Below are 12,733 nucleotides of genomic sequence, written 5' to 3' on the forward strand. Positions count from 1 at the left end.
GCTGCACTGGCTCTCGGTGGAGTACAGGGTCATATTTAAGGTGCTGCTTTTGACCTTTAAAGCCCATCACGGCCTAGGACCCTCGTAGCTACAGGACCATCTCTCCCGGTATGCCCCACGGAGGACCTTAAGCTCCATAAATAGCAACACCCTAGAGGTCCCGGGCCCTAAGGAAGTTAGATTAGCCTCAACCAGAGTCAGGGCCTTCTCAGCACTGGCTCCGGCGTGGTGGAACGCTCTGTCTCATGAGACCAGGGCCCTGCGGGATCTGATTTCTTTCCGCAGGGCCTGTAAGACAGAGTTGTTCCACCTGCCCTTTGGCTTAGAATCAGTTTGATTCTCTCCTCTTTCTTTCTTTTTCCTTTCTCCTCCTGTGAAGAGGCCGCATCCTAAAGTTTTAATGTTGTATTTTAATCTTTTTTAAAATTGTATTTTAATCAGCTTGTTTTTATTATTGGCTGGTCTTGGCTGGGGAGGGTGGGGTATAAATAAAATTTATTTAATTTATTTATTTATTTATTTAGCTAGCTAGCTAGCTAGTTACAAAACCTGTTGGTAACCTGTTGATAATGTCTATCAAGCCATTGAACAACAAAATCTTAAATCCTAAAAATGCTTTAGAAATATTATAAACTTTTTTTGAAAATATTTGTGGAAGAGCATTTGCTTTGCATGCAGAAGGTGCCATCTTCAATCCCCAACACCTACAGGTAGGGATGGAGAGAGACATCTGCCTGAACCTCTGGAGACCCAATGCCAGTCAGTAAGCTAGAGACTGACCAACAGTCGCACTCAGTAGAAATCAAAGATATCTTGTTCAGTGTTGCAAAATCCTCCATTTTGATTTGCCATATTTAATATTCCATATTATGTTAATGACTGTTGAATGTTATTTTATTTGCATAGTGTAGATTGTATTATGCAAATTGTCTGATTTATATGATGTTAGCCGCTCTGAGCCCAGCTTTGGCCAGGGAGGGCGGGATAAAAATAATTATTTTATTATTATTATTATTATTATTATTATTATTTAAGTGTTATTATTAGACAGATTCCTTATAAGCAACACAGACTTACTGAAGAATGAACCATGCTACACCAAGGTTGGCAGAGTTCAGGCTTACAATATTCCCCCCCCCCATAGAATTCTGAGGTTCACCAACCAGAAAGAGGTGCAAAAATAGGAGCAGAGAGAAGTACCAGATTTGGAACAGTAACTTGCTTCGGAAACAGCAACATACTGCACCCCATGAGCCATACAATGAAATAACCTGCATATATGAGAGTACAAATCTACACCAGAGTTACAACAGATCAGAAATGTTAATGCAGAAATCTTAAATTGGCCAACAGAGCTGTAACAAAGCCCATTTCAAAGACAACCAATTAATACTCATTTTACAGGCAATGAACACTGAGGCTTTTTAAAAATACAATTTTATTTGCCATTCAGAGTCAGAAACCCTTGCTGATCCAGACTGCAGTGGGTCCCAATCTATTTTCTGACTACTTTCAAATAAGAAAGGCAAAAGCACATTTCAATAACTTTTTGTGTGCAAGTTCTCTGCTGGGGGCTTCCTTTTCTGTTTTTAGTTGAAAATTTTATGATTCCAGAAATGAACGTGGACAAATTAGAAGCACTCTTCTGACAGATCCCGGGCATGGTTTCCCATCACATCCCAACATCCTTACAGAACTTAAAACTCAGACAGGGAGTCTTAGGGGAAGGAGTGACAGTTTTAAAAGCCAGGCACTGTTTTCCAACTTAAGACAGATTTTGTGATTTGTGGAACTGTTTCTTCTCAGTAAATCCTCAAGACAGAAATATCCTGAAGGTTTTAGTGGAAATTTTTATCGAATTTTTATTTTCAAATTGTTTGATGCCGGTGAAGATGTTATGACATTTTGTATTTTATATTTGCTGCAAGCTGCCTTGAGCCTCATGAAACAGAGGGCACAGAAAATAGTATGCCAATTTAAGCATACAAACATGGATAAGGCTTTGGATTCTCACTGTAGATTGTGAAATCACACTGAGATGCTTCTTAAGTAGTGAAGAAGAATAAAAATATCATAATCAACAACAACGAATAGCTCATTATGCAACAACATACATACGTGTATTGGGAAGAGCCTATTCTTGCAAAGACCTCCCTAATCACTGAGTTTAGCATAATGGATGATTGCTGCAAATGGTGCCTCCTTGGACGATAGATCAATACTGTATTGACAATTAATATAGCATTCCCCATTGTCATTCTGCATTTATGGAATTAATATTCGTTGGATATTCACAAGACTCAATAGCCTAGCTCATTTAGAGGGCCTATTAAAACTTTCTTTTTCAGCAGGCTTTTACATTCCAAGTGTGATGAGAGTCAAGTTTGGCTGGAATTATTCTCTTTGCTGTTAAAATAACACAGCTGATTTAGTCTGTATTTTTAATGCACATTATTTGATATCATGTGCTTTAATGCACATGATCTGATATTATAATATCTCTGAGTCCAATTTTTTGAATTCACCAAACTGAAAAGAAGGTTATAAATAATCTTATAAATACAACAGTGTATCTTTTTGCATGTACAAATATAAAGCAAAATAAATAATAGAAACATAGAATTATAGAACTGTGGAGTTGAAAGGGACTCCGAGGGTCATCTAGTCCAACCCCCTGCAATGCAGGAATCTCAACCACAGAACATCATACATGACGACATCAATTGAAATGCCAAAGGTTTCAGCGTAGGAGAAAATGAGCTTGCTCCATCTTCCGTGTGACAGCCCTAAAGATATCTGAAGATGGCTATCCTATGTCCTCTGAGTCTCCTCTATTCCAGGCTAAACATACCTAATTCCTCAGCCATTCTTCATAAGGCTTGGTTTCCAGACCCTTGATCATCTTGGTTTCCCTCCTCTGCACACATTCTAGCTTGTCAATATCCTTCTTAAATTGTGGTATCCAGAACTGGACACAGTACTCCAGGTGTGGTCTGACCAAGGCAGAACAGAGTGGTACTATTACTTCCCTTGATCTGGACACCAAACTATTGGGACGCTCCCCTTGATGTTACAGCCTAGAATCACATTTGATTTTTTTGCTGTTACATCACATTGTTGACTCATGTTAAGCTTGTGGTCTACTAAGACCCCTAGATCCTTTTCACATGTACTGCTTGCAATCCAGGTGTCCCCCATCTTATATTTGTGCAGTTGGTTCTTCCTGCCTAAATGTACAACCTTACCTTCGTCCCTACTGAAAATTATTTTGTTAGCTTTGGCACAGTTCTCCAATTTGTTAAGGTCATTTTGAATCCTGATTCTGTCTTCAGCAGCATTGACTAACCTTCCGAGTTTGGTATCGTCTGCAAATTTGATGAGTATTCCCTCAATAACTTCATCCAAATTGTTTATAAAGACGTTGAACAACAATGGGCCCAGGACAGAACCTTGCAGCACCCCACTTGTCACTTTTTTCCAAGATAATGAGGAACCATTAGAGAGCACTCTTTGAATTTGGTCAGTCAACCAGCTACGAATCCACTTAAGAGTTACCTCATCCAGTCCACATTTTACCAGCTTTCCTGGTATTGATGTCAAGTTCACTGGTCAGTAGTTATCTGGGATCTTCTCTTTCCCCCTTTTTGTAGATGGGGACAACCATTTGCCTGCCTCCACTTCACAGGGATCTACATCACCTGTTCTTCAGGAATTCTCCAAGATTATAGACAGGAGCTCTGAGATTACATCCGCAATCTCCTTTAGTACCCCTGAGTGCAGTTCCCTTACCACCTCTTTTCCTATGTTGGGTTTCAGCTCTCTCCCTGCATCATTTATTCTGCTACCACCAGGTTAAGCACTGTTTCCTTTAGGGCAAGGACAAAGTAGGTGTTGAGCAGTTTTGCCTTCTCTGCCACCCAGTAGCATTTCTCCATCTTCTCCACACAAGGGATCCATTACTTGCTTGCTCTTGGCTTTGAACATAGCCAAATCAACCTTTTATGTTATTTTTAACTTCTTTTGCAATTTCATTCTGAGCTTTGGCCTGCCTGACCTTCTCCCTGCAATTGTTGGCAACTCATGTATACACTTCCTTCATTATTTGTCCTTCTATTTCTTATATATGCTCTTCTTACACCTCAGCTCATCTGTAAGCTATTTATGCAGTCTTCCGCTTTCTTTTCTTGTTGGAATTATCTGTCTTTGTGCCTTCAAAATTTCACCTTCAAGAAATTCCCCTCCATCTTGTGGACTCCCTTCTCTATGACTATTTCTGATGAGAGTGCATGTCCAACTACACTTAGCTTTCCTTTGCCTGTGTATAATGAAACCTGAGGGCATGATCGCTTCCTCCCAATGTTCCTTGTACTTTCAATTTGTCGATCAGTTCTTCCCTGTTGATAAGGACCAGGTACAAGGGAGATGACCCCCTTGTTGCTTCTTTTACCTTCTGGGAAATGAAATTGTCAGTGAGACAACTGAGGAATTTGTTGGAGCTTACATTCTTGGAAAAGTCTGAGTTCCAACAGATACTGGGGTAGTTGAAGTCTCCTATGACTACTATATCTCTTCTTTTTGAATGTTTGGTAATCTGCTCTAGAAAGGCATCATCCAGGTCCTCAGCAGACACCCACAGTAAGGTTGTTCCCTACAATTTTTACCCATATATTCTCAAGCTGCCTTTCAAATTCCAAGTCATGCTGAGATGGAGTGACCTGTTGAGAGCACAGCATTTAGGAGTGACATTTGGTACACTCTGGTATTATCATACAGATGACAAATCAAGGAGCAAAAACACAGAGCTAGTTTTGCGCCGATCTGGATGCTTTCCATATTGCTCACAACCAAAGAGCGGAAAGTGGAGTTTTACTGCCATTAGCCCTGCACTCGGAAGATTACAGCAATAATCATTTGGCTAATGCCATAACACACCAGAGACACAGTTGCATCTGGCAAGCCTCTCAGAGAAAGGTTATACATTAAATGTTGTACACCTAGATGCCATTTTGAGCCCTGAAAACAGTGGCATTAAAATCAGGTTTGCAAATGAGTCTAGAAAAGATAATTTTGTTAAAACTCGGAACGTCTCCCTGTTAAAACAGCCACCTAGATGATGTTCTTAACTGGAACTCCCCTAGTAAAAAGAAGCAGAAATCAGGCAAGTGGTTATTTACAAAATTGATTTTGCTTACTACATACAAGTCCTACTTAGGATATTTGCTCCTGTATTATATCTGCCATAAAGAAAGATTTTCTGGAACTGGGTTACAGAAATTTCCAGGAACTATTTCACACAAGTAGAATTTGGCATTGTGTTTTTTATTCTTTCTTCCCCTCAAGCTGTGGGAGGAGCCCCATGCTACCTTAGACAGCCTACAATGGAACTGGGGGAACTGTCCTCTCCTTGAAGGACTATGCAAAGTTACCCCTTGTGATTTGAAGCCTGAGCTATGGCAGAACCAAAGTACCACAATGATCCAAACAGTCTACCTACCGCATGCAGCACATTAAGAGAAGCAAAGAACTGCATGGTCAGCAAATCAAACAATTTCCTAATTAAGAAACTTACCATCTCATGGCTCTGTGGCTTTCCCTGCAGCTTTTGGTGGTAGTCAAAGGATAGCCTGTCCAGCACAGCATGCTCTTCTTCATCCACCGTAGCCATTGAACGTTCTTTATTGATTTTACCAATGTCAATCTGCTCTTCTCCTTCCAAGATGGCACTCCACCAGTATTCACCTACTTTGCTCAGGTTAATCTGGAACAAAACAGAAGCAGCTGTAGTTCAGAGCTGGACAATCAGCAGCAGCCAGACCTGGTCTAGAGAAATATGTCACAGAATCATAGAATTGTAGATTTGGAAGGGAGCACAAGGGTCATCCAGTCCAACCCTCTGCTATACAGGAATCTTTTGCCCAATGTGGGGCTCGAACCCCCCAACCCTGAGATCTCAGCCTTTGAGTCTCATGCTCTACCAACTGAGCTATCTGTCCTGAGAGTCATGGCTGTGTTACATAGAGATCTTAAAGGAACAGACCAAAGGAATAACCAGAGTTCTGAGGAAAACTCCAAATGCAGGGACACAAATCCCTGTGCCAGAACAGAATTCAGCTGCACCTGCCATTCTAACAAGGATCCAGAAGAAATAACTTATATCACGGGTGTCAAACACAAGGCCTGCGGGCCGAATTCGGCCCGCCAGACCTCGTCATGTGACCCGTGTAGCCGCCGGCGGCCCCCAGCCTTCACCTTTTATTCTCGCTTTTTTTTTTGGGGGGGACACAAGAAAGCCGCCTCTTCAGCACATGCGCGGCAGCCTACAAGCCAGAGAACGTCTGCCCTCTAGCGGCGCCGGCCGTTCTACACAGGAAACTTCCACTTTACATGCATTCAGGAAACCTCCACTTGTTTTTATATTGAGCGCATGCCATCCTGTGATGTGACAGATCCAACGGCTGCCTGAACAACCGGCCCTTTGAGGGTGACCAAACTGCTGATGCGGCCCCCCGATGAATTTGAGTTTGACACCCCTGACTTATATTATCATCATTCATCTTTTGCCAGGATACATTTATCACACATTTGGAAACCAATTTCCCAAAAACTTTGCACATTGACCTCCTCCCTGCTTAAACTATCACGACCATTTCTAACAAATGTGACACCAAGATTATTCCATTTCTTCCCAAAGGGCCTCAGCTGAGAAACAGTCTGTTTTATATGGATAAAGGTGAGTAATAATAGTTAAAAATTTACGCTGCTTTATTAGCGCTTATTAGACTACTCCGTGATCACTGAAGAGCTCCGTTGTGGAAGCCAGAGGAAGTGTTCAAAATTATTCCGCATACTCCAGTTTTAGCTGTTGTAGACGTGTGCCGTGAAATCCTAAGGATGTATACTTTGAAGTATGATCGGTCGTATTCAGTGAGTTTTACGCACAGATTAAGAGAACGCAAGACTGGAGCCTTTGGACAGAGTTCATTACCATACCCTACATCGCTTGTTACGCATCGCTTTGTATAAGCTCGGTAAAGTTACTAGCCTGCAAAAAATTGCACTAGGCTGTAAGGTTCACAGCAAAAGGGGAGCAGCCAGCACAGAAACACTAGCTAATTTAAAAATGCCTTCTATCAAGCGGACTGGCAGAGGAGTAACAGAGCAAGCCATTTCTCCCTCTGCCAGTCTGCTGTGCTTCTGCACTTGTCACAGAGGAGCAGGAATACCATCTTCTACGGTTAGCATGGCAACCAAGTGGGCTGGCAGATCAATCCCTCCTCTACCACCCACCCACTTGCCTGTATGGAATTCCTGGTCACTTCTGGCTACTAGGCAAGTTGTTAAATACAAGGCTGAGCGGGCATGAGAATCGGTATCGGAATTACATGGTGCTTCTATCGCACTTTATAATGGATCACTGTATTCCTTACTTCAATAGACATCATGTGTGTTACTGTGCTAGTACTGAACATCCAGAATTTCCAAGGGAATGAATGAATCATAGAATTACAGAGTTGGAAGGCACCCTGAGGGTATTTTATTTTATTTTATTTCATTTCTATACCGCCCTATACCCAAAGGTCTCAGGGCGGTTCACATAAAGGATCACATACATAAAATCAAAATGTAACAACAATCCACTAACACACACCCCCTAAAAAGCCAGCATTTTAAAAAGGGTATAGGATGTAGATCAGGTCAGGTAAAGGCCTGGTTAAAAAGGAACATTTTTGCCTGGTGCCTAAAGGTGTATAATGAAGGCGCCAGGCGAACTTCCCTGGGGAGTGCATTCCACAGACGGGGAGCCACTGCAGAGAAGGCCCGTTCTTGTGTTGCCACCCTCTGGACCTCTCGAGGAGGAGGCACACGAAGGAGGGCCTCAGAAGATGATCTCAGGGTCCAGATAGGTTCATATGGGAAAAGGCAGCTCTTGAGGTATTGTGGTCCTGAGGCATTTAAGGCTTTATAGGTCAAAACCATCACTCTGAATTGGGCCCGGAAACTAATTGGTAGCCAGTGCAGTTGCACCAGAATTGGTGTCATATGCTCAAACCGTCTTGCTTCGGTGAGCAACCTGGTTGCTGAATTCTGCACCAGCTGAAGTTTCTGAACCATCTTCAGAGGCAGCCCTACATTTAACACATTGCAGTAATCTAACCTTGAGGTTACCAGAGCATAGACAACAATAATTAGTCTATCCCTGTCCAGATAGGGGCGTAGCTGGGCCACCAACTGAAGCTGATGGAAGGTACTCTGGGCCACTGAGGCCACCTGGCCTCAAGTGACAGCAAAGGATCCAGGAGGACCCCCAAACTACGAACCTGCTCCTTCAGGGGCAGCATAACCCCATCAAGAGCAGGCGACCTCCCTGAGGAACCACCCACTAACAGTGCCTCTGTCTTATCAGGATTGAGATTCAGTTGTTGGCTCTCATCCAGTCCATTATCGAGACAAGACACTGGTCCAGCACTTCCACTGCCTCACCTGCAGATGTAAAGGAGAAATAGAGCTAAGTGTCACCAGCATACTGCTGACAACGCACTCCAGATAACTCCACCCAGCAGTTTCATGTACCGTATTTTTCGCTCTATAAGACGCACCAGACCACAAGACGCGCCTAGTTTTTGGAGGAGGAAAACAAGAAAAAAAATATTCTGAATCTCAGAAGCCAGAACAGCAAGAGGGATCACTGCGCAGTGAAAGCAGCAATCCCTCTGTTGTTCTGGCTTCTGGGATAGCTGCGCAGCCTGCATTCGCTCCATAAGACGCACACACATTTCCCCTTACTTTTTAGGAGGGAAAAAGTGAGTCTTATAGAGCAAAAAATACGGTAGATGTTAAACAACATGGGGAATAGAATTGAGCCTTGCGGAACCCCACATTGGAGGTTCCACGGGGCTGAAAAGCATTCCCCAACCAACACCCTCTGCAATGCAGGAATCTCAGCTGAATCGTAATAGAATCATAATATAATGCATATCATGCCTGCGAGGAAACATGCTCAAAAGGACATTTTTAGTGCACGAAGCAGACAGTGCTATCCTCCTATGCCCTTAAGGGGGGGGGGGTGTATTTTATTTCATTTTATTTCACCAAATTACTCTGCAAGCACAGCTTTGGGGTGGTTTCAACACCTGAGTTATTGCCTCATCTGATCCATATAGCCAATGGGGCAACAGCAAGGCAGGTTGGCAAGAGCAGACATCACCATCTCTGGAGTGACACCTGTGTGCCAGCAAGTCAGCTTCAATTTCAGCACGAAACAAAGCACAAAGCATGTAAAATCTCTCACAGAACTATCTCAATGTGCCCACCATACGCAACATGACAGGAAGCACCCCATCCGAATTGGTATCGCTAATCCTCCCTTCCAGAGACACAATCCAAGCACTTTGATTGGCTACGAGTGACATCATGCCCAGTTTTGTATAGCCTAAAAATTCAAGGGCCTGATTAATTTGCAGAGATAATATATAGCCATAAGTTATGGTGGCAAGAGGCCAAGCTTTTCAGCTATTACTGAACTACGCGTGGATACAGCCAATTGGCTTTTGGCTTCAGTCAGTAACATAATCCTCCTCCTATCTGGGCCAATATCACAGAGCTGGAAAAAGGTGCAGGAAAAAGCAACTAAACCAAAATCTATTGGGACGCATCCCCTTCTCTATGAAGAAAAGTTAAAGCCTTTGGTGCTATTTAATTTAGTCTGGGGGGTGGGGATAAGATCAAGGTTGGCATAAGATGTTTCTACTCTCTCTCTCTCTTTCTTCTTCTTCTTCTTCTTCTTCTTCTTCTTCTTCTTCTTCTTCTTCTTCTTCTTCTTCTCCTCCTCCTCCTCCTCCTCCTCCTCCTCCTCCCTCTCGTAGCTGAGTAAGATTATCTTCCATGAACACGGTTTTGGGTTTGGGATGGGTTTTTGGAAGACACCTGTGCGTGAATTTGTTTTATGAGTGTAGATCAGTGCACACTGACCAACGCACAGTCTTCACAGTAAGGTTCTATCCCAATGGGATGAGTATCACGCCAACCGGTAGGTTCTTATCTGCTGCAGCCTTCATCTGTCTTCAAAGCATTGTAACATACCGCTTGTTATCTTCCACCTGTTCTGCCGTTGAGGGCTTCTTGGATCATTCTTTGTCTAGCTCCTCCCCTTTGACCTTACCGCCTTGGGTGACCCTGTTGGGAGTATGTGACTCCCGATGGGTTCGCTCACAAGGGTCATAGGAACATGCAAGTCCACTCACCACAACAAGGTGATGATCCTGCGAGACACACACACACACACACACACACACACACACACACACACTATATGAGCAGTATGGAAAATAACTTCTCCTTGTCTCATACTACTAGGGTGCACTAGGTAAAGCTAATTTGCAGAAGGTGAAAGCAATTTGTCTCATAACACATAGCTTGTGGGATTCATGGTCTTTCCATAAAGGACAAATGACAGATATGGCAGCTAATAGAACCTCCACATTCAGGGGAAGTATCGATGCTGGGTATCAGATGCTTTCCTGATGTGCATCCTACTATTGTGCGGTGAGGAGAAGGAATCTGGCTAGATTAGGCAACCTTTGGGGCAGGATCCAGCAGAGCAGTCCCTGAAGTACACTGATTGGGAAATTAATATAATCTCGGCTAAGTCTTGGTGGTGCAGTGCTTTGCACCAACCAAGAGAGGCACTTCACACTTTGCAAAAAAAGAAAAATAAAGAAGAAGCTATTGCACCAAAGCCCTGCAAGTTTCTTCCGAAGTGCACAGGAGTGGGTGGGAACAAGGCTGAAACGGGTTACACTTTTAGCTGCCACCCCAGCTTGACGGGGCTGCATGGCCTGGGTGCACTTGGAGATGCAAGAATCTGTTCCATGACAACAAAGAAAAAGTAGCTTCGGAGAGACAGTCTGGCAGGAAGAGAAAGCTGCTCTTTGCGAGGCTGCCGGGGAGAGAAGCAAAAAAGGTCATAAATTCCATATGCTGCAAGGAGAAGGTGAAACGAAGAGGCGAGTCACATATTCACTTAAACAACTTGTTTGTCGGCGGGGTGTGGAGAGACAGGATGCACCACAACAGCCCAGACGAAGAGAGCTTCATCTGTGGTAAAGCAATCACACCAGCATGGTATTTCTAAGAAAAGTTTGCATAAGGCGCGGGGAGTGAAAAGGTCCATCTGAGGAAGCTTGTGGGAGGACTCTTTGCCTTGGGAACTGAAGCTGCAAAAAGGAGGGCGTTCCAAGGGGAAATTGTTGCTTTCCTCAGAGGAACCCCAAAACATAAGATAAAATACTTCCCAAAATTGCTATCGTTTTTGAGATTGCTGTGGTTCTAACCTGCAACATACACCTCTCCTTAAAGATCTTCAGGAACTCCATAGAATGGTGAGGATTGCAATGTCTTTCCGCATATGCATGATGCAGCCGGATTTGTAATATTATTTGTTCAGACTGATACTCTTTCAGATTGAAAGAATTGTAGAGATGGGGCGATTTAGCTGTAGACCTCCAGCTGTTGCTGGACCATGCAGCATGGACAATGGTTAAGGACTACGAAAGCTGTAGCCCAGCAGAATCTGGAGGGCCACAGGAAAGCCACCACTGGAAGTGTTGGGAAAGGAAGACCAAAATGAGCAACAGTTTGGAGCGCCTTCAGGGGACACGATCGAGGTTTATGAAATTATACATAGTATGGAGAAAGTGGGTTGGGAGAAGCTTTTATACTTCTCTTTCTCTCTCATAACACTTGAACCCAATGAAACAGATTGGTAGGAGACTGAGGACATACAAAAGGAAGTACTTCATCACACAAAGTCGAACTCATTTGTGGAATTCACACTGGCTCAGAATAGTACACAATGTAGTGATGACACTGGCTCAGAATGCTTTAAAAGGGGTTGAAGACCCCTTTCCACTGATTTCAATGACATAGGCAATTATTTTCCAAAACCCAGAATCCATGCAATAAAAGAAACCATGTCCAACTCAAGCAAGGGTTACTGCCACGACACGTTTGACCTTTGCATCCCCATGAATTTATACCCTTCCTGCCCGCACGTTTACAGGTCAATTCCACACCTAGAGTCTAAATGTAATTTGAAGGAGCCCTAGGCGATTTTACTTTCTCTTGAAATTTTACAACACTTCCAAAACGCACATAAAACAGAGCACTTGAAAATGTTCAATAGCTGAACCACTAATAATGTTAGGAGGATGGTTGAAAACAAAAGTTGGCAATGCGGCATTGTGAAAAAGTTAGGGTTGTGCTGTCACCATTCCAACCAAATAACGTACCATCCCATCTGTAGCACAAGATGGCTCGGTACAAACCGTGGTTTGGCACTATGTGAACACGCCTTATGCTTGCACGCTCCCCCCTCTTCTCCTCTTGTGTGTTCCAATTCAATTAAGCAACTGCATCTTTCAGCTATCTAGAAGTGGGATCTTAAAACTGAGAAGTTATTTTCGATCACCTGAAGGTAAAACCCAACTTTCAGAATTTGCATGCCCTCCAGCCGCTATATCCAATTTGGCATTTAGAACACCACTGAAAATTAATCTCCAGGTTTGCTAATATGAAGGCTATCAGCCTTCTCTTTACGTCAGCAATCTGCCTCACCAGAGATCTGTGTGTTCTCAATTGTACTAGAGACAGATCAAAGTAACTGCTAGGTTTTGTATTTTTCAAAATATGTGGGAACAGCCATTGTTCCTTTGTCCCAGCAGCCTCTGCATCCTAA

At 43.2% G+C, this 12,733-nt stretch overlaps 1 protein-coding gene across 1 annotated transcript in view; it reads right to left on the minus strand.

Moving 5' to 3' along the window:
- Positions 1 to 12,733, minus strand: part of NUDCD3 (NudC domain containing 3) — a 54,915-nt gene that overhangs the window by 1,713 nt on the left and 40,469 nt on the right. The window contains exon 5 of the mRNA XM_053367329.1: positions 5,570 to 5,758. Within this exon, the coding sequence (XP_053223304.1) occupies positions 5,570 to 5,758 (189 nt within the window). The remainder of the gene's footprint in view (positions 1 to 5,569; positions 5,759 to 12,733) is intronic.

Source organism: Podarcis raffonei, chromosome 15 (assembly GCF_027172205.1).
Source record: "Podarcis raffonei isolate rPodRaf1 chromosome 15, rPodRaf1.pri, whole genome shotgun sequence".
NCBI lineage: Eukaryota > Metazoa > Chordata > Lepidosauria > Squamata > Lacertidae > Podarcis > Podarcis raffonei.